This window comes from Chinchilla lanigera, unplaced genomic scaffold (assembly GCF_000276665.1).
Source record: "Chinchilla lanigera isolate Chin_1 unplaced genomic scaffold, ChiLan1.0 scaffold00117, whole genome shotgun sequence".
Taxonomy (NCBI): domain Eukaryota; kingdom Metazoa; phylum Chordata; class Mammalia; order Rodentia; family Chinchillidae; genus Chinchilla; species Chinchilla lanigera.
In genome coordinates, this window is record NW_004955518.1 from 1,330,261 (window position 1) to 1,348,555 (window position 18,295).

Here is an 18,295-nt window from a genome sequence, read left to right on the forward strand (position 1 = left end):
GAATTTACTCATCTTTCAAAATTCTTCTTTTTTTCCTGCTACATGAATAATTTTAATTTATTTTTCAGGGCTTAGCCCCAATATTACTTTTTTAAAGGAGCCTTTCTAAAATTTCCCCACAATACCTCTTGTCTAAGGTAGCCTCTCCATCTCTCTTTATAATATGTTACAATTGTAATTTATCATTTACACAATTATTTACATAACATTTACTTTAGAAAAGCATATATTCCATAAAGTTATCATCTATCTGTCCCGCAAATTACTCTTTCTCTAGTTCCTTATTAAGTACAATGTATGTGTTAAGACTTTGATAATACTGTGGTGAATGAGTAAATATACCAATGTATTGGTCTAATGTCCTGGGGGAGAAAAAGACAAATAACTGTGCGAAGTGTAACAACTGCCAGAAATACATGATATCAGGTGCATAAATTGTGAAACATAAGTCAAGGACCTATTTGCTTTCTGACATGGGGCAATAAGAAATCTTTCAACATGATGGACAACAAAAACAAAAAGGAAGCTCTGGGCATCATCTTTGAGTGAGCCCCACTGTGGTGCATCAGGATGTCTGTGTGCCCTCAATCATGCCCGGGCCAGAGTGTGTCACCATGAATATCTGGAGGGAATCAGGACAGGATTATGCTGGTGTGAGTACTACTTTCATTTTAAAAGTGAGCATGTGGGAAGGTTAATCCCCGGACAGTCCTTCAGAGTCCTTGAGAGCTGAAGAGATGGTTTCAGGCAGGATTTTCAGATTTCATTTCTTATCTCAGACCACTTCACTCATTACAAATGTGGGAGTCCAGCAATGCACAGGAGCTAATGGGTCACAAGAGGGGAAACAGATGAAGGAGGGACTTGGGGATGTGACCGCAAGTAAGGCTGACATCTGGGTGACTAGCCAAGGGCCATTTTAATACCACAGCAGAAATGTAGCTGGGGCAGTGAAGTCCCACGGCATCCCTAACCATCCATGTGCCAAGGCCACATCTTCAATCACCTTTCTTTCCTCAGCTCCAGATCTATAGTATTAAATGACTCATTACTGCTTCCTTCTGATAGGTTCTTCACACTCACCAGCCTCCCCGCCTCCTCTTCTGAGTACATGAGCCCACAATCTATTCTATTTTCCAGGCTCCAAACCCAGGAGTCATGGGAATTCTTGACTCTCCTTTCATTCTACATGGACTCTGTCAACCACTCCCAGTTTCTGCAATTCAGTGTCCCTTTACATTAGCCCACCTGGTGTTACTGCCATTCTTATCTCTTATCTAGGTAACTGCTACTGCCTCCCATCTGACTTCACTGCCAAGCTTTCCAAACAGCCATTAGTGTACTATGGAGCTTACAAAAGTCTCTGCAGAAATACAGTGCTAATCCTATTATTTCCCTTCTTAGCACTTAGCAGTGACAACCTACAACACCTTTTATCTATTAGGAACATAAGCACTTATCTTGTTGATTTGTATTTGCTTATTTACTCTTTTCTGCTTCTCCCACTGGACTCCAAAACATGCCAGTAAGGTCTAATACTCCCAGTATTTAGCACAACATCTGGCTCAGTAAATACCAGTTAAAAGGGTGATGCTTGAGGAGATGAAAGGATTTAACAAATGCCTCATTATATCTGGGCACATTAAAGAGGATAACGGTGTTCCCTGGAAGATTAGGCAACCCAAGAAGGAAACCAGAAAAGAATATTCTGAGGAGGCAGAGTAGAGTTAAAGTGAATGGAAACACCAGTGACGGGGACAGAGCAATGAATGGACAGAAAGGAGACTGTACTCATATTAACCTCCCATGAATTAGTAAAGTCCTTTTCAGGTGACAGGAAGAAGGCAGTGGTGGTGAACTAAACAACAGACAGCAAGATACAAACCCAGACCAATCATGAATGTTAACAGATATCCGCAGATGTGAGAAGTCTTTCATTGGCTTCAGGCCTCTCCCTGATGAGACACATACTTTCCTGTCTATACCCCTCTTTTGCAGCTACTGGGGAGGTCTGGTGCCTTTTTGGAAAAACTATTTGAGATACCACAAAAGGCATACTAAGAAAGCTAGGGTAACAGATACAGCGATTTTGACATTACGAAAGGAGATTTCAAAAAGTTTAGAAAGATCAAAGTCTAAGTATCACAGTCACAGAACATCCAGTAAGTGGCACTAGTTCCAGTGTGAGCTTGGGTCAGAGAGCTGAAGCCCAAGGACTCAATTCAGCTCCTACTCTCCAATTTTCCCACCTAACTGATGATCACAACTTTGGAAAAGAAAACAGGGCAAAGAGGAAGGGAGCAGCTGGTTGCACAGATGGTGTCAGAGCTCAGGACTTGATGCCCAGATTTCAGCTTATGACGCCAGAGGTAGGTTCACTGGGAAGGGACAATGTGTATGACAGAAAACTGAGAAGCAGCCTTCAGTCAGCCTTCACCACAGAAGGGGATTTTGAACTTGCAATTAGGGTGTGACATGGTTCAGCACAAACATACACAAACAAAACTGTAGATCATATGAAGGACACCACACACCATGACGAAGGGTCAGTGGTGGGGAAGAAGGATCTCAGCTGACAGGGAAAATCTGGTATAGATGGTTGTGTTTCAGTGCTTCATGAGATGCTGGTAGGTACTCTTCAAAGACTAAATTAAACTTGAGGAATCCTAAATACTAGCTCACACTCTTGGAAAACAGTACATCGCATATTAGCATAGTAAAGGTTGTGAGAAAACCCACAAAGAAAGTAATTTAGGTATGTTTTATTCAGTCATTCATTTGTTCTTTTGTTTGTAGTGCTGCGGATTGAACCCAGATCCTGGCACCTGCTAGCCAAGCACTCTACTACAGAGCTACATCCCCAACGTGAGTTCAGTGTAGGGTTTGCCACAGTTGTTAGACCACCTACATACTCATGTGACATATACCCTATTTAACAACTGTGGGGGACTAATGTTCTAACTGACCAATTTAGAAAATCTGGACCTATAACAACATACAAAACATTGATAACAAAACAAATCAACAACAATAAAAATCACAAAACTAAAACAAATTATGGGGCTAAAACAAACATGAAACAGTAATAGGTAGAAGAAAGCATTACCTCACATAGAAACCTTTGGAGTATGGGAGAAGGGCTGGAGTATGAAACAAATAGGATGCTGATATATTTTGGACAAAGGAGACAAGTACAATGGAATGATCTCAAGTAATGCTCCACAGTAAGAAGGGAAATGGAAATTCCTCAAAGTGGGAATGGATCAAGCCAGTAAAGGAGGATGGAAACGGAAGAGGCTATTTGTGGGAACACATACAGCACATCCAAAAGGTAGGACAGGATGGTAACAAGTGATGTGATTTCCTGGGAAATCCTTTTGATAGAATCAGAGGATATGAAAAACTTATGCCTTGCTTTGCTGGTAATTTTAATCTCTCAATAAACTGAAGCAGCAGTGAGGAATGGGATTTAGTGTCAATTTAATTTTAACAAATATGGGAAGAGTGCTTGGTCATTTAGAAATATCAGAAACTTTGGAAGAAAGCCAATGCTCACAACATCCAGCCTCTCCATGATCCTGTTAGAGATATTTTAGAGAGGATTTCATGGAAGGAATGTTACGGTAAATAATCTTTAAGTCCCTTTTGGAACATTAAAGACTGGCTCTAACACTCAGCAGCTACACAGAAGAACTTCAGAGGTGGCCAGAAAGAACACTAAGCAAAAAGCTGCTTTCCACGCTGATGGCTGTGCAGAAAGAGACCAACAGCAGCACACATCAGGTAAGGTAACAAGAACAGAAGGTGCTTCCTATAAATTTATAGAACTGTAAGAACTGAAACTATGTAGTGCTAGCACAAAAGCAGATCAGCAGTACAGAACAGAAGCTTCAGAAATAGCAAGGATATACATAACAATTTAATTTCTGGTTATAGATAGAAAAGTCAGTAGAAGCATGGAAAATCAGTAATGACCTCTCAAGTGGGCATCTATTTTGTATTCATAACTGGAAGGCAGCTATGCTCATCACTATACGACCATCACCACATTGTATTTACAATTGGAATAAAGAACTCATAAAGGAAATTAAAACAAAAATCATTTTAAAAAATCAACACTTAGAAGCAAAAAACAGACCACATAGATATTTTTTAGGAACTATGACGTTACAGGATTAAAAAAAAAAGTTAAAGGATTAAAATCAGTAACAAATAACCAAATATAAATCAAGTTTAAAAAATTGCCAACAGATAGACTATAAGAATAATCTATTTACAAAGAAGAAATACAAGTAGAAAATGAAGTGGGAGAAAGGAGTGAACAAGATGTGACAGTCAGCTTTATGTTGCTGTGATAACATGTTGGAGGAAAACACCTCAGAGGAGGAAAGGTTTATTTTCGCTCACAGCTTTACTCTGGGCCTCTGATGAGGCAGAGCACGACGGTGAGACTGCGAGACAGAGAAAGGTGCTGACCTCGCGGCAGCCAAGAGCCCACAGAAAGGAAGGACGGAGGTATCAGCATGAAGGGCACAGTGCCCTAACTTCCTCCCACTGTGCCCCTCTCCTGAGGTGCTCCCACCTCTCAGGAATGTCACAGGCTGAGAACAAAGCCCTTTGCATACGGCCTTTGGGAATGTTTCAATTTTTCCATGATTTGGATCTTGAAAACATTCAAGATAAAAATAGGACATAGATTTGCATATAAAATTAGTAAATATTAAATATATATGCCTATTGGTAAAATAATTGCCTGATACAATAAAAACACATTTTTACTTCTTTGACCCACTAGTTCTACATGTAGGAATCTCGAAGGAAAATAATTCTAGCTGCTGAAAAGTCCTATGCTTAAAAATGTTCACTGTAACATAATTTGTTTTTTTAAAAAAAGAAGAAAAAGAAGGGGCTGATATTTACTGAATGCTTACTATATACAGGTACAAGTTGTTTTGTAAAATATCACATTTAAGTCTCACAGCAGTTCCATAAAATAGATATGATCAATGTGTTATGGAAAAAGTAAAATTATTTTGCATGTGGAGAGAGATTAAACTCTCTAAAATTCTCGGCAAGTAAAAGCGAAAAAGTATGAACAAAATTAATGGAAACATTTAGAATACTTAAATAATCTGGGGATTACTTATTTGTTAAATTATTTAAAAATTTTAATATGAAGTATAAAGTGGTGAAATAGTTTAAATGTTAACAAAACTTCATAATAGAAAATTTTATATTCAAAAAGATTTAAACATATGCATAGAAAAAAGACTGAAAGAAAATACATGAACACTAACCCAACAGAACAGAACTGGACCTGATGTGGAGCCAACAAACACAGCTGGCCTGAGAACAAAGCCAAATGCAGTGACACTGTTAGGCTGTGGAAACGAGGAAAGGAGGCCCAGAAAGATCTGAGTGGCCCCAAATCAGTTGAAGCAGTTTGTCTAACACAGGATCTAGAGAATGTAATTCAGGACTGATACGGTAAATCTTCTATAATGAGTAGGGCTGTAAGGGCTGTAATTCTTTTCATGGTAAGTTGCTAGGAAAATCATACATTGGTCATGGTTAAAATGTCAGAAGACTCAAAATCATAAGAAAAAGTAATGAATTATTGAGGTTTTTGGTTTACTCTAGAGGTTGCATAAAATTTCCTGAGAGAAGAAGAAGGTGAAACATGAGTAAAGTCATTTTTGGTGTGTAAATGTTTTAATTAGGCATCTGGGAAAATTTGAATGGAAAAATAAAAATGTTTACTAGAGTTATCAGAAAGAAGTAATCGTCTAGATCAGCTTTTTAGGGACTAGAAGTGTAGTTGAGTGGTAGAGTGCTTACCTACCACTTACAAGGTTCTGGGTTCAACCCCTAGCACCACAAAAAACAAGCAAAGTAAACAGATGAAATTTTGAGGAAAAAGGCCTAGATAAGCACATGTCTAACTCACAGAAAATGTCATGTATGTATATGTACTTACATTAATCTAAAACTGTACAGGTGTTATAATATTTTAAAGAATTTTATTAAATATCCTAACTATAATGCTTCATAATTCAACCTTTATCTTTCATTTTTTGTCTTCCTTATATTTTTTCTTATGTTAAAAAAGAAATCATACATATTTATGTATGTATATGTATACAGATCCACATATAAATATTCATATACACATATATGCATAAGTATTTACATGTATACATACTATAATATTGTACAGCTAAGTTAGAATTTTTCACCTATGGCTATTATTGACAAAAAGAAAGAGAAAAGGGAAGGGAAGGAAAAGGAAGAAAAGGTGCGGGGAGGGAGAAGAAAACAAACGCTTGGTCAACTCAGCACAAAATACATGGATTTACGGGCAAAACTTACAACAGTGCAAAAACACAGCATCCACTCTCACCTAACCTGACGGCTAAAAGTAAACCATACTTCTGCTATTACAACAAAGACCGCCAGCTCGCCACTGCACATCCTGAGAGAGCAGCGGCCAGGCTTCCTGCCAGAGCCCTGGCACCACAGCGGTGCCTCAGTGATCACTGAGTGAGGAGTGTACACATCAATCCTATTTCTTTCTCCAGATAGAGTCCAAGCCTCACCTTTTGGAAAACATTTTCCTTTAGAGCCCTAGTGACTGATCTGAAAACTACCATATTACTAGTCTGTACCGTTACTTAACACTGATTCAACACATTATTTTTATTTTTATTTTCTGTTGCTGTTTTTAAAAATTCTTAATTTAGGGAGACATGCTCCTCAAGGACACACATATGTGCGTCATATATTTATTCCAAAAGCACTCTTTTACAAAGCACATGCAAAATCTTTAATAACACAATTTAAATTAAGAGGTAAAAATGTTTAAATGACCATGGACTTGGTGATATTTCTAAGCATGTTATCTATTGAGTGTGGTGTACTATTATTTCAAAGTGTGATGGACAGAAGTGTAGAATTTAGTATCAACTGAGCTGAGTTTCTAAATCTTCCACTTCCATTCTGGGAAAGTCACTGAGGCCCTGTTCTTCTGTTTCCCTTTCAGTAAAATAGAAACATTAACAGAGAAACAGTGCAAGTTTGCATCCTGCTTGTCTTACATGGAAGACTGCAGTCAAATGGAATAAATTATGTGGACAAGTGTGGCCAAGTGGAATGCAGCTATTATCCATTCTATTTGCTAAGCAATGCTGCATTAAGGAGAGAGACGGGGGCTGGGGATTTAGCTCAGCGGCAAAAGCGCCTGCCTGACAAGCGCAAGGTCATGAGTTCGGTTCCCGGTACCGGAGAAAAAACAAAACAAAACAAAAAAAAAAAGGAGAGAGACGGCGTATAGCAAGAGCAGCAAGAGCATCAAGAGCACCTGCTTCTGAGAATCGTGATCCGGCAGAGGAGTAAGGTGATGAGGAAAAGAATCCCCAGCACAAGCTGCCAAACATGCCCCAGTTACAAATCAAAGAGCATGTTTAACACCCGCAGTGCAGAGAGATTACCGGCACCTGTCACCCACACCCTCTGGCACTGCTGCAAGCATCTTTGAAACCAGGAAAAAGCTTACCAGACACAAGCTGCTGTCCAGGCAACCCCACGGGAACCATGCCCAAGTTGTTCATGGCTGTGGCCCAGGCTGTGGGATCTGTCACAGACATGTTGAGCTGGGTTGTGTCTAATGCTATACTCCCCAAACCATCGGCTGCTGTGAGAAAAACAAACTCCACTTAGAGTCCACAGGCAAGGGCTTCGCTTTAAAGAAAGTCATGCTTCTAGTGATTAGAGGTTTCATTAAGCACATTTCCAAAACTCACACACAAAAAGCACTATAATCTTTAGCAACATTTTTCTCCAGACATAACATAAAGTGTTTCCAAGTATTTTCTGGGAGAAAACTTAATGACATGTAGTTTGTATTGCATACAGCACGCTGTTAAGGAGGTACCCCTCGAAAAAAGTGAAGATCGCTTTCTTCTCCCAGGGAAACAACACTGGTTAAGAAACAAGGTCGAGAGGCAAAGCAGCAATACCCTCCCAGTAAAGTGAGTAAGTGGCTTGGTAGACTACAGATAAATAAATGTGTCTGTTTCTAAGTATAATTCCGAACCAGGCACGCCTTCTAACTATCCAATAGGAAAGCAGTTGTCAAGCAGTAGTACTGGTCCTGATTGAAATTTTTAAGTGTTTCTTTGTAACATAATCCTTCTTTAATATAATCCTTAATTACATTAAGGATATGCAAGTGTCCACCTAGAGTGACTTTCTAAAGTACTTCTTATAAGCACTGATAATCAATCAGTATTTCAAAACAATAACACACAGCTAAAAAATAGCAGCATTTCTTAATTTTTAAAAAAATAGTACAAAAAAAAGAACAATAGCAAATTTGACTTAATGCTTTTCAATTTTATAAGTTTCATAGCCCCAGGTTTTTTTAGGGCTTTGACTCCTGGTTTGATGCCTATTTTCATAGCTGATTGAGCTTCTCCAGTAAGAACTTAAAATGCCCTGTTTACCTGCAGCCATCATCTGTGGAAGCTCCTGGGGACACTGGGTGACACTGTCAGCTCCACCTGCATCTACCATTGAGTTGCAAGCATCCTGGGGAGCAAGCGTACTTCGATGGCTAAGTGGAGGGTTCACTTGGAGATCATCAGACTCTGCAAAAGGAGAGAGGAGCACGGTGAGAATCCGTAACAGCTAACTGAGAGACAACTCTGTGGGTCAAAGTGTTGCGCGTTCAGACGCAAAGACGGACCACAAAGAACAACCTCCAGTGGGGCACAGAAGGAGAGCTGCTTGCTGTCAGTCCCTCCGTGACTATCTTGTAGCTCAGTCTCTCCAAGTACTGTGAGATGTGGGGCCAACTCCTTAACGCACCCAGCGCCTGGCTCAGGAAGAAGCCCTCTGGCTCAGAGTGTCAGCAGCGGGGCTCTGGAGGAACAGCCCTCACACACAGGCTTATCAGTCCCGTGCAGCCTCTGCCACGCGTGGCGCCTCAATGCAGAGGGCAGGCGTGGACGAAATGTGATTTTTTGTAAGTTAAAAATTAATTGATGTTTTTATTTTGGAAGACGGTCATCTGTGAAATGTATTCAGAGAGGAAAAATAGTTGGGAGGAGAAAGAATAGAGAAAGAACCCTTTCACCATTAGGCTGGAAAAGGAGGCACCCAAATGACAACAGTTATAAGAAAGGCAGGAGGGGAGAATAGTGCGCTCTCTGTAAAGAAGCTGGGGAGGAGGGTATTGGAGGAGCAGAGAGAACATTTGTCTTCTGAACTCTGTGGAAAAGTGCATCTAAATGGCTGAATATGTTTGGCTTGAATTTTTCTTGGAAATTTTACATATATATATAGAGAGAGAGAGAAAGAGAGAGAGAGAGAGAGAATATATTTTATGTATTATATATAAATACATAATATATATTTTAAATACATACATATATATTTTTTATTATACTCTTAAAAGACTCTCTCTCTCTCTTTTTTTTTTATGGGTACTGGAAATCAAACTCAGGACCTCACGCTTGCCAGGCAGGCGCTGTACTGCTGAGCTGTATCTCCGGCCCTTAAAGATTTTTTTCTAATAAATGTGATAATGAAACATTAAATAAAGTTACAAAGGGTCCCTCTCTATCACACTATATAGGCTTCTCTGCCTTCTCTCAATTCTTAAAAATGCAAAAACAGGCATTCTTTTTTTTTTTTTTCCGGTACCGGGAATCGAACCCACGACCTCGCGCTTGCCAGGCAGGCACTGTGCCGCTAAGCTAAATCCCCAGCCCCAAGGCATTCATATTTTAAGTGCATTTTTACCAGTTTAAGATCTAGATAAGTGACTGATAAGTTTGATCTTAAGTAGATTTAATGTGAGTTAAGTATTCTTACTTGTGTATAAATTTACAAATTTTTCTAAACCATGATTCCACTGATTATAATTTTAGAATTAAATGTGGTAGTCTGTCAGTATGTTTAGCATCATGTTTGAACTTTTTAGGGTATATTATTTTATCTCTCTGAGTCTTAGGTGCAAGAATCAGTAACCCCTTCAGCACTGTAATGTCAAAAACAGGTTCCTGCCAGTTGAGCAGAAGTTTAATTCAAAGAGAAGCTCAGGTTTCAATATTTCAAGTATAGATGCATAATGAGCAAGTGGTTTTTATGGTCTCAAAAAGTCTCTAGCCTTTAACAAGAGAAGAATGTGAGTAACAGGGAATTTTTTCCCAATTATGCATTATCAGTAGTAAGTAAACCCAATTTTGAAAGTAAAGTATAATCAGAACACATATTTTATACCTTGCCATTAAGCTACTACCTAAATGAGTTCAGATAGTGGTTATCTGTGGTTCATCAATTACCTTAGACAACGGGAACCATCATGCGGAGTCTTGCCACATAAAATAAATACAACAGCATAAAAAATACAAAGCTAACCTAAACGTCTGCCCAGTAGCTGTCTGTTCACCAGCAATGCTTTTTCGATGAAACCTCAAAGCACTTTTCTTTCTGCACTGCCAAACATGTCAGGACCCCAAGGACACCAAGGTAGAACCAGGCTAGAATGTGCTCATTCTTTCCTCAAATGGCCACATAGTAGAGCTGTCTCAGATCATTGCAAGGTCACCATTTGTCTTACTTATCTCCACAAATGAAGTGTAGTTGGCTGGATTCCTTCTAGCTCAGATTCTCCTTCAAATGAACATTAATCACACCTTTTTATTCCTGGTCTAATGAGTCTGCAGTTCCAGAATGCTATGCAGAAAACTTCACTGTACTTTGTAGGCTTTATGACTTATGTCTCAGTGGCCGTGTTTCACCTTGAGTTTTTGCCACAGTATGTTAAAGATTGGCATTAGCTTGCGTTGGTCTCTTTCTGTGATAGTTGTTACCTTAGTGATTACTGTCCTATAAAGGAACATCAAGTGTCCTAGAGGCCCAGAGCTTCTAGACACATTTCATGGTCATCTTAACAAAATGTTACTGCTTAATTGAAAAAAACCCTCGCTGTGTTAGCAAGATGTGGTTTGTAAACCTTGGCTTATGCCCTAATTGAACTCTGTGACATTCAGCCTATCACATCACTTCAATCTCCCAACCCAGTGGTTTTAATGACATACAACTTCATATAGCTACAAGGCACCTATATGGTGGCTCTAAAGTAAGTTCTGTCACATCTTAGGCATTTCCAACAGTCTCAAGGTTGCCATGCACTGTTTATAAAAGTTAAACTGATTTGATCACATGCTTGAAAGAAAAGGTTATACTTGTAATTAATTACTACCTGGTAATTTATTTTTGTATTCTACTAACATCTATTATGTCTATTGAATATCTGTCTCTTTAAAAGATTCAAAACCCTAATGCTTAATTTATCATTCAAATCAATTTATCTGCCTTAGTTTTCTTATTTTTGAACTACAGAAAAGATTAATATTCTTAATGATGTTTACTTACACACAGAGATGTGTGGAGTTAAAAAATTATAGCTAATAAAACACTTTGGATATAGAAGGTGATAATTATTGTTATTTACTTGGAAGCATAGTGTTTCCACTAAGGTACCCTGGGATCTTTGTGTTCTGGTGGATAATTATGTAATTAATTATAAAACAGTGAATAACACTTGATATTTCTAAAAGTAAGTGTTGCCCTACTTTTCTGTGGCACACAAATTGTAGCAAAATATTTCATCTTCCACAATTCTTTTATAAGATAACAAAACACCACTTAAAATTTGTATGAATTTTTTTCTCTACAAGGTTTTTTTTTTCCTAAGTAACTACAAAATCTTTTAAGCAATTTTTGATCAATTAGGAAATTGGCAGCTTCTATGATGTGTTTTTCTGAGGTATAATCATCATAAAACAATCAGGTGTACAAAATGCCAGGGATAATGCTATGCTTCATGTAGGGCTTCACGGACATGGAACCTGTTCTTTATTAAGAGATACTTAAATATAAAATCTCATTCCCAACTTTGTAACTAAAAAACAGGATATGCTTGTGTTCAATATTAGGCTATATCAATGGAACAAATAGTTTTTTATATATAATATGATCCCATTTATTTAAAAATAAAGATTACATATTTGCTTATATGCATAAAAATTTTCTGAAAATCACATAAATTATTAATAGTTATGTGAGTTTACATCTGGGGAATAGTAGTATTGGGGGTAAGATGCCAGAGGGAGACTTCATTTTCATATTACATCCTTATATACTGTTTTGGATATATTACCATATTTTTTAAAGAGATAAAACAGAGGAATCAGCCTACTAAAGATAATATGTTTTTATGCACATTTCTCTAAGATTTATATTTGATTTTCTTCAAGACAAACTGACTTGAGGTACTCAATGTTTTTATAAATGTATTTCTAGCAATAAGGTCACACCAGTTGGCAGGTTTATTTTAAAATTACATATTGCTATAGTTTTAAAGGTGGCAAAACTTTTAATGGGATGCTTATCGGAGATTTTTTTTCAAACTCACTTTTTAATAATGTAAATAATAGGATCACTGTAAAAAACAGGGAAAATATAAGGGTGCAAAAAAGGAAAACTAGAATCACATATAACCACTCTTACCAGTATTAATGTTTTGCTGTTTTCTTTCTTCACACATATATTAATATGTAGTTCTATCTATATAAAAAATGTATTTACAAAGCTCATATTGTGGCCAGCTGTTTCAGATATTATACAAAATAAGATCTCTTTGGAATTAGCTCTTTATAAGACATTAATAAATCTGCTTCTCTAACTGTAAATATTTTGTTGAAGTAAACATGGACCTAAGAAATTAGATTATTTCTAATATATTTACAGAAATAAATACTTCTATTTTGTGTAATATCTGAAATATTATTATTTTATAGGAACTCTTCATTAGTATTACCATGGTTTATAGTAGAAAGAAAAAAAATCCTCCCTCTGGCATCTTACCCCCAATACTACTATTCCCCAGATGTAAACTCTATTAACAATTTCTTATGTGATTTTGAGAAAATTTTTATGCATACATAAGCAAATATGTAATTTTTATTTTTATAATAAATATAAATTATATAATAATGTATTGTTTATATATTACAACAAAATATTTAGTTAGAGAAGCAGATTTATTAATGTCTTACAAAGAGCAAATTCCAAAGAGATCTTATTTTGTGTAATATCTGAAACATTATTATTTTATAGGAACTCTTCATTAGTATTGCCATGGTTTATAGTGGAAAGAAAAAAATCCTCCATCCAAAGGTCACTCTTCTATCACTAAGAAAATATCTAACTTTGGTCCTTATGTAATCTACAGGATACCTTCTTAGGTTATGGAAATGTTCCACAGATTATAACAATAGAAAATATTATTAAACAGATGTTGCTTATATACTAATGCCGTGATTTTTAAACAACTGTTTATGAATAATAAGGGAGACATTTACGCTTCCTATGATGGTAAACTAAGTTTCCGCAGACCAGTTTCTGAGGAACAATTAGAAAAGCTTAATTTTATGTTTTTCATTTGTTTTTTAAAATTCTCTATTATCTCTTCACAAGCATAACGACACTGAGAGAGGCTCTAGTTACCACACAGTATGACTAAACAGGATCCTAGAGAGAACGGTATCTGCCAACTAAGTCTGGGAACAGAGTAAAATTATTCTGGAAAATTCCGTAAAAGAGAACACAGAAGTTGAATGCCTTGATGGCAACCGAGAAGAGACTGCTGTGGTCATCCTTAGTCAAGGCAGACTATGGAGAAGATGAACAACTGAAGCAGAATTCCATGTAGTTCACTGAAAGTACACAATGAGAATCTTTCCTGTCTCCTCATAGGAATGTCAGCAATGTGCAAACGGCTCCATAATGCTTGGAAGTAAGTTTTTGAGTGCTGGAGATACTTCCTATACAATAAAGTCTAATAACTCTGTTAAATATGTGAGATACTGATTAATTAATAACGATCACTATCTGTTGACTAGACAGAAATAATAAGATTGAGGTTTTGAAGAAAATATCTACATCAGGCATGTTATGAAGACTTTCTCATCATAGCACTCTATAGTAGGAAATCTATTTTAAAAAAGCCAAAAAACACCTTGTTGGTGGTGGAAAGAAAAGCCGCCTCTTGGAAATGGTATAGACAGAGAGGACATAGCTCAGTGCAGATGAAGGAAGGGGCAAAAGCTGTAGCACTTTCTGTCAAATCCATGAGAACAGACGTATTCTTTAATATCTAACCTCTTATCCTATACTTAGAGAAGCACTGCACTCTTCTTAGACATCACTAATTGACACACGTCACATCACAGCGTAGTAGAGGAGAGACCGTGTTGCTAGTCTATTTTGTCAATTTTCCCTATAAGGCAAGAAGAAAAAAGAGATATAGTCTCCTCCGTGCTCCCATAGCACTCTGACCAGTCACTCGCGTACAGGAGTCCATCACCTGTCAAACCCTAAGCGCAGGGTGAGGAGATTTGTCCTCCGTGCACAGTAGCATTCAGCTGGCAAGCTCAGTGTACGAAACACGGCAGGTGCCCTGTCTCTATATATAATTAGTATATCTATAAAAATATTAAAATATTTCAAATTCTATATAAATATTGTACATCAATGCCTTTTCAAATTAATGTATGCATGGAAGGATGGAGGTAAAGTAAAGGTGAAGAAATAAGGAAAAGAAGAAAGTAGTAAAGGGAGAGCAACAAAAGAAAAGTTCACCTCCAGGATTCAATCCCCCAGCTTGGAGGTTTGACGCTTAACACAAAGGGGAATATATCTCTTGGAAACTAGAATGCAGGTAATTCTACAGTGTCAAAGAAAAAGCATGTTTTTAAAAGTCTGTCACCGATTACAAGATAAGCTCTCAGAGCACTTAGCAAGTCATCTGCTAAGATTTATGATTCCACACCTCCTTGGTAGCCACCACAGGGTCATGAACAGGTTATAGCCACGGTCTCCTTCTGTGAGTCTTCTTGCAGCTGCTCTTTGAATGAGTCAAAATCTATAAATAACTGCATCGCCAGACCCATTCAGCAGTACATTACTGTGACAAAGGCATATACGTGCAGTACTGAAGAAGTGAAATCCTTGAAAGAAAGGAAAAAGTTTCAATTTGGCTTGAACCACAGAGGATGAAAAGCCGATCTGCCCATTTCTCAAACACACAATTCCATTATGGGCCTGTGATTACCGTATATCTTTAACTTTTCTACTTTGTATAGCAGCCAATTTTAAACTTTAAATTATCTTTTTTCTATGAAAAGCTTTTATCCATGATATGCTGAGATACAGTGAGAGACAGAGGGGGAGAGAGAGAAGAGAAAGAGGGAGGAAGAGGGAGGAAGGAGAAGAGAGAGGGAGAGGGGGAAAAGAGAAACTGAGCGAAATGACCAGGAGAAAAGCCAATAATTTTTTGACACAAGGAAAATATATTTGCTACTACTTATGTAAATGTTCAAAAATGACCTAACTCTGTTTCTTTTTCTCAGGAAATCTCTGCTTTTGCAAAAGGTTATACTTTGTATTTCTAGATTGAACAAAATAATAAAAGCAGTCCTCAGACATTAAGGATAAAGTATCTCTCTTTCCATTAAAAATAGGGGGAAAAAAGGCTTAGGTGCTCCTGACGGTAAGTTTTATCTTTGGGGCAGTTTTCAAATTTAGATGCTTCCACATTCAGATAATTTCTGATTTTGTAGCAAGGGTAATATGTCCTATGAAGACTATTGATGAAGAATGTAATTGCTCAACCTGTTCCCCTCATTAGTGGGTGTCAATCAGTCACGCACACTACCTGTTATACTAAGTTGCTGTTAGTTATTATTGTTTGGCGCTGCTGGTACCACAAGGGCCCTACTTGAATTAAAGCTTTTGCAAGCTCCTAGGATTCAGGACAAACACACCCAGGTTCACAGATCACCAAGGATTACAGAACTGGATGAAACCTGAGAGCTCAATTCCAACTTTCCCCAGATATACAAGTCTCCAGAAAGGTTTCTGATGGGTGACTGTCTAGATTCAGCTGATGGCTGATGGGTGGGGCCACCCACTGTTTCGAATAGTCATTAAATTCACAAGTTCTCCTTCCGGTGAGCCTTTACCTCGAGTAGAAGAGACCTAAATCTGAATTCTGTCTTCAAGTCCTACTCCTATGGTGATGTGTGGCCTTGGGAAAGCAACTCTTCTACCCCTGAGAGACAGTTATAGAGGCTCAATTACCATCTAGTTAGCTATAAACACATTTATGAAAGTTAATACAAAATTTAAAAATAAAAGAAAGTTAATGAGGACATAGGTAACTACCTCCTCCACTGCTAAATCCTGAGTTTACACTCTGTTCTCTTTCTGTTCACATTCAGAAAGTTCCCCAGAGTAGACAAAGCACTAAACAGAATTCTGCAATCAAAGAAAAGCTCACCTGACAAAGCTACAGGCTGCTGAGAAAAAGAAAAGAGGAAAGGGCCCTGTTAAGATAGAGAGTAATGGCCCTGGCACTGGACTTCAGGTGGGTTCCAGGCTTCAAAGAGGTAAATTCTTTAAATCACGAACATGGCTGGAAACCAGAGAATACCACTTTTATGCCTGCACAGTATAGAAAATAAATGCTGGTTAAATTCTGGTACTTTTGGATACAGTAATACACACAAAGCAATTTCTGAAAACATTATTACTTCTTATATAAGGGAAAAGAGACAATGTTATTATTATATTATTTGTGCTGTTTTGTGCTCAGCTTTTTTTTTTTATTATGTACTCATCTACACCTGGACCCAACATGGGAAACATATTAAGCTACAAAATAAAACATTTTAATTATTATGGTTAAATAACTGACCCTTGAATCACGGCAGACTCTGGTAAATGAGTTATCTATTTCCCAAAGGCCCAGGGCAGTGCCTTGAAAATCTCTTTGCAATAAAATCCAGATCTGACCAGACCAGTCTGAACCAGCAGCTCATCCTGTTTAACATTTCTTCTAGTAGAGCACAAAGAACATATTCGTTACTCTTTAAATTACTGTGCTCTTAACGATGCCATAGCAATTCAATAAATAAAGCATCAGCCCTACAGCCAAGCTGCCTGGCAGGACATACGGACCCTGCAGGACACCTCCATCCCCAGTGTGTTGCTGCGGGCCAAAGACCTTGCTTTCTCTTTCTCTAAATGACCACCTATAGTCCCTGTTCTTCTCTGTAACCAGGGAGCAAGGACCCTTGAGGTGTTCCTTTTCACCTCTCTGAGCCTAACAAATGGTGTAGATTTGCCTCCTGTGAGGGATAGAGAGGGCTTCTGGGGCACAAGAGCCCGAGGCACTTTAGTCTACAGCCCAACATCCAACTGGAAGCTTGTAGCATGGCAGGGAGTGCCCTGAAGAACTGGGTCAAACCTTTGGTGCTACTGGTCGTGTTCAGCAGGACTGAAGAGGAGGGGCACTAATGGCCAGGAGAGAAAGGCCTGCATGGTCCAAAGCCCGCAGCTTTCTGACACTGGAGGCAGACTGAGTGGCACAGAGTGGTGGTTTTACGCTCCAGGAGCACATATAAGTCAGAAGACTACAGAGGGAAGGCCCTAGTTCTTTCTTGGAGAAGATGCTTATGTTCTAGCTGCTTTAGGTGGCCGAGGATCCTAAGAAGGGTAGTGACACATGGTGATTGTAGGGAATAAATGCTAATGGTAAGGCTCCAGCACCAAAAACAGGATGGAGGTCACTATTAAACCCTGATACAGCTCCAACTCCTTCAATAGTCTCTCTACATCTTGGTCTCAGGTTTCTATAAAAAGTTGCAAAGTCCCCCTCACTCCTACCCCATCCTATTAACACTCCCACTCCAGCTGTCAAGAGGAGGAGACATTTGACTCTTACAAATGCCACTTAGAAATCCTTCTGCACAAGGGGTGACATTTTTGAGGATTAAACTCCTTGGATACAATCCCTTTCCCTACTGGTCTTCAGGACCAAAGGACCTATCTGCTGCTGGAAAGCAGCCTGTTTCTCTAACTGTGGCTGTATTATCAGGCAGGTAGGTGCTCAGGCTGTAGAAGTCTGCAATAACACAGGAGACCTGACAATATTTTGTGCTAATGTACAAAGAAAAGTATGCTATCTAAAATAATTATTTAAGTATCTATGAATTCTGTATTATGACTGTTCCAAGCTTAGTATTCAGATAAATATCATTATAGCTGAAAATCATTTGTAAGTGGGCTTTCTCACTGTGCAGAAATTCCTGAGTCTGCACAATGATGAAGAAATCAGAGCTTGTTTCAGATGAAAGGAGTAACTTATAGGCAAGTTATTTCAAAA

General features: G+C 38.1%; 1 protein-coding gene across 8 annotated transcripts in view; it reads right to left on the reverse strand.

Annotated features, from left to right (window-relative positions):
* Enox1 (ecto-NOX disulfide-thiol exchanger 1) overlaps window positions 1–18,295 on the reverse strand; it is a 552,470-nt gene that overhangs the window by 205,705 nt on the left and 328,470 nt on the right. For 6 of the 8 annotated variants that reach the window (XM_013506965.1, XM_013506964.1, XM_005409058.2 and 3 more), the window contains 2 exons: window positions 8,502–8,645; window positions 7,553–7,690 (listed from right to left, as the gene is read on the reverse strand). In XM_013506965.1, coding sequence (XP_013362419.1) covers window positions 7,553–7,690; window positions 8,502–8,645 — 282 coding nt within the window. Of the gene's footprint in view, window positions 1–7,552; window positions 7,691–8,501; window positions 8,646–16,408; window positions 16,490–18,295 lie in introns of those variants that run through there. The other 2 variants (XM_005409068.2, XM_013506967.1) reach the window with 2 other exon arrangements.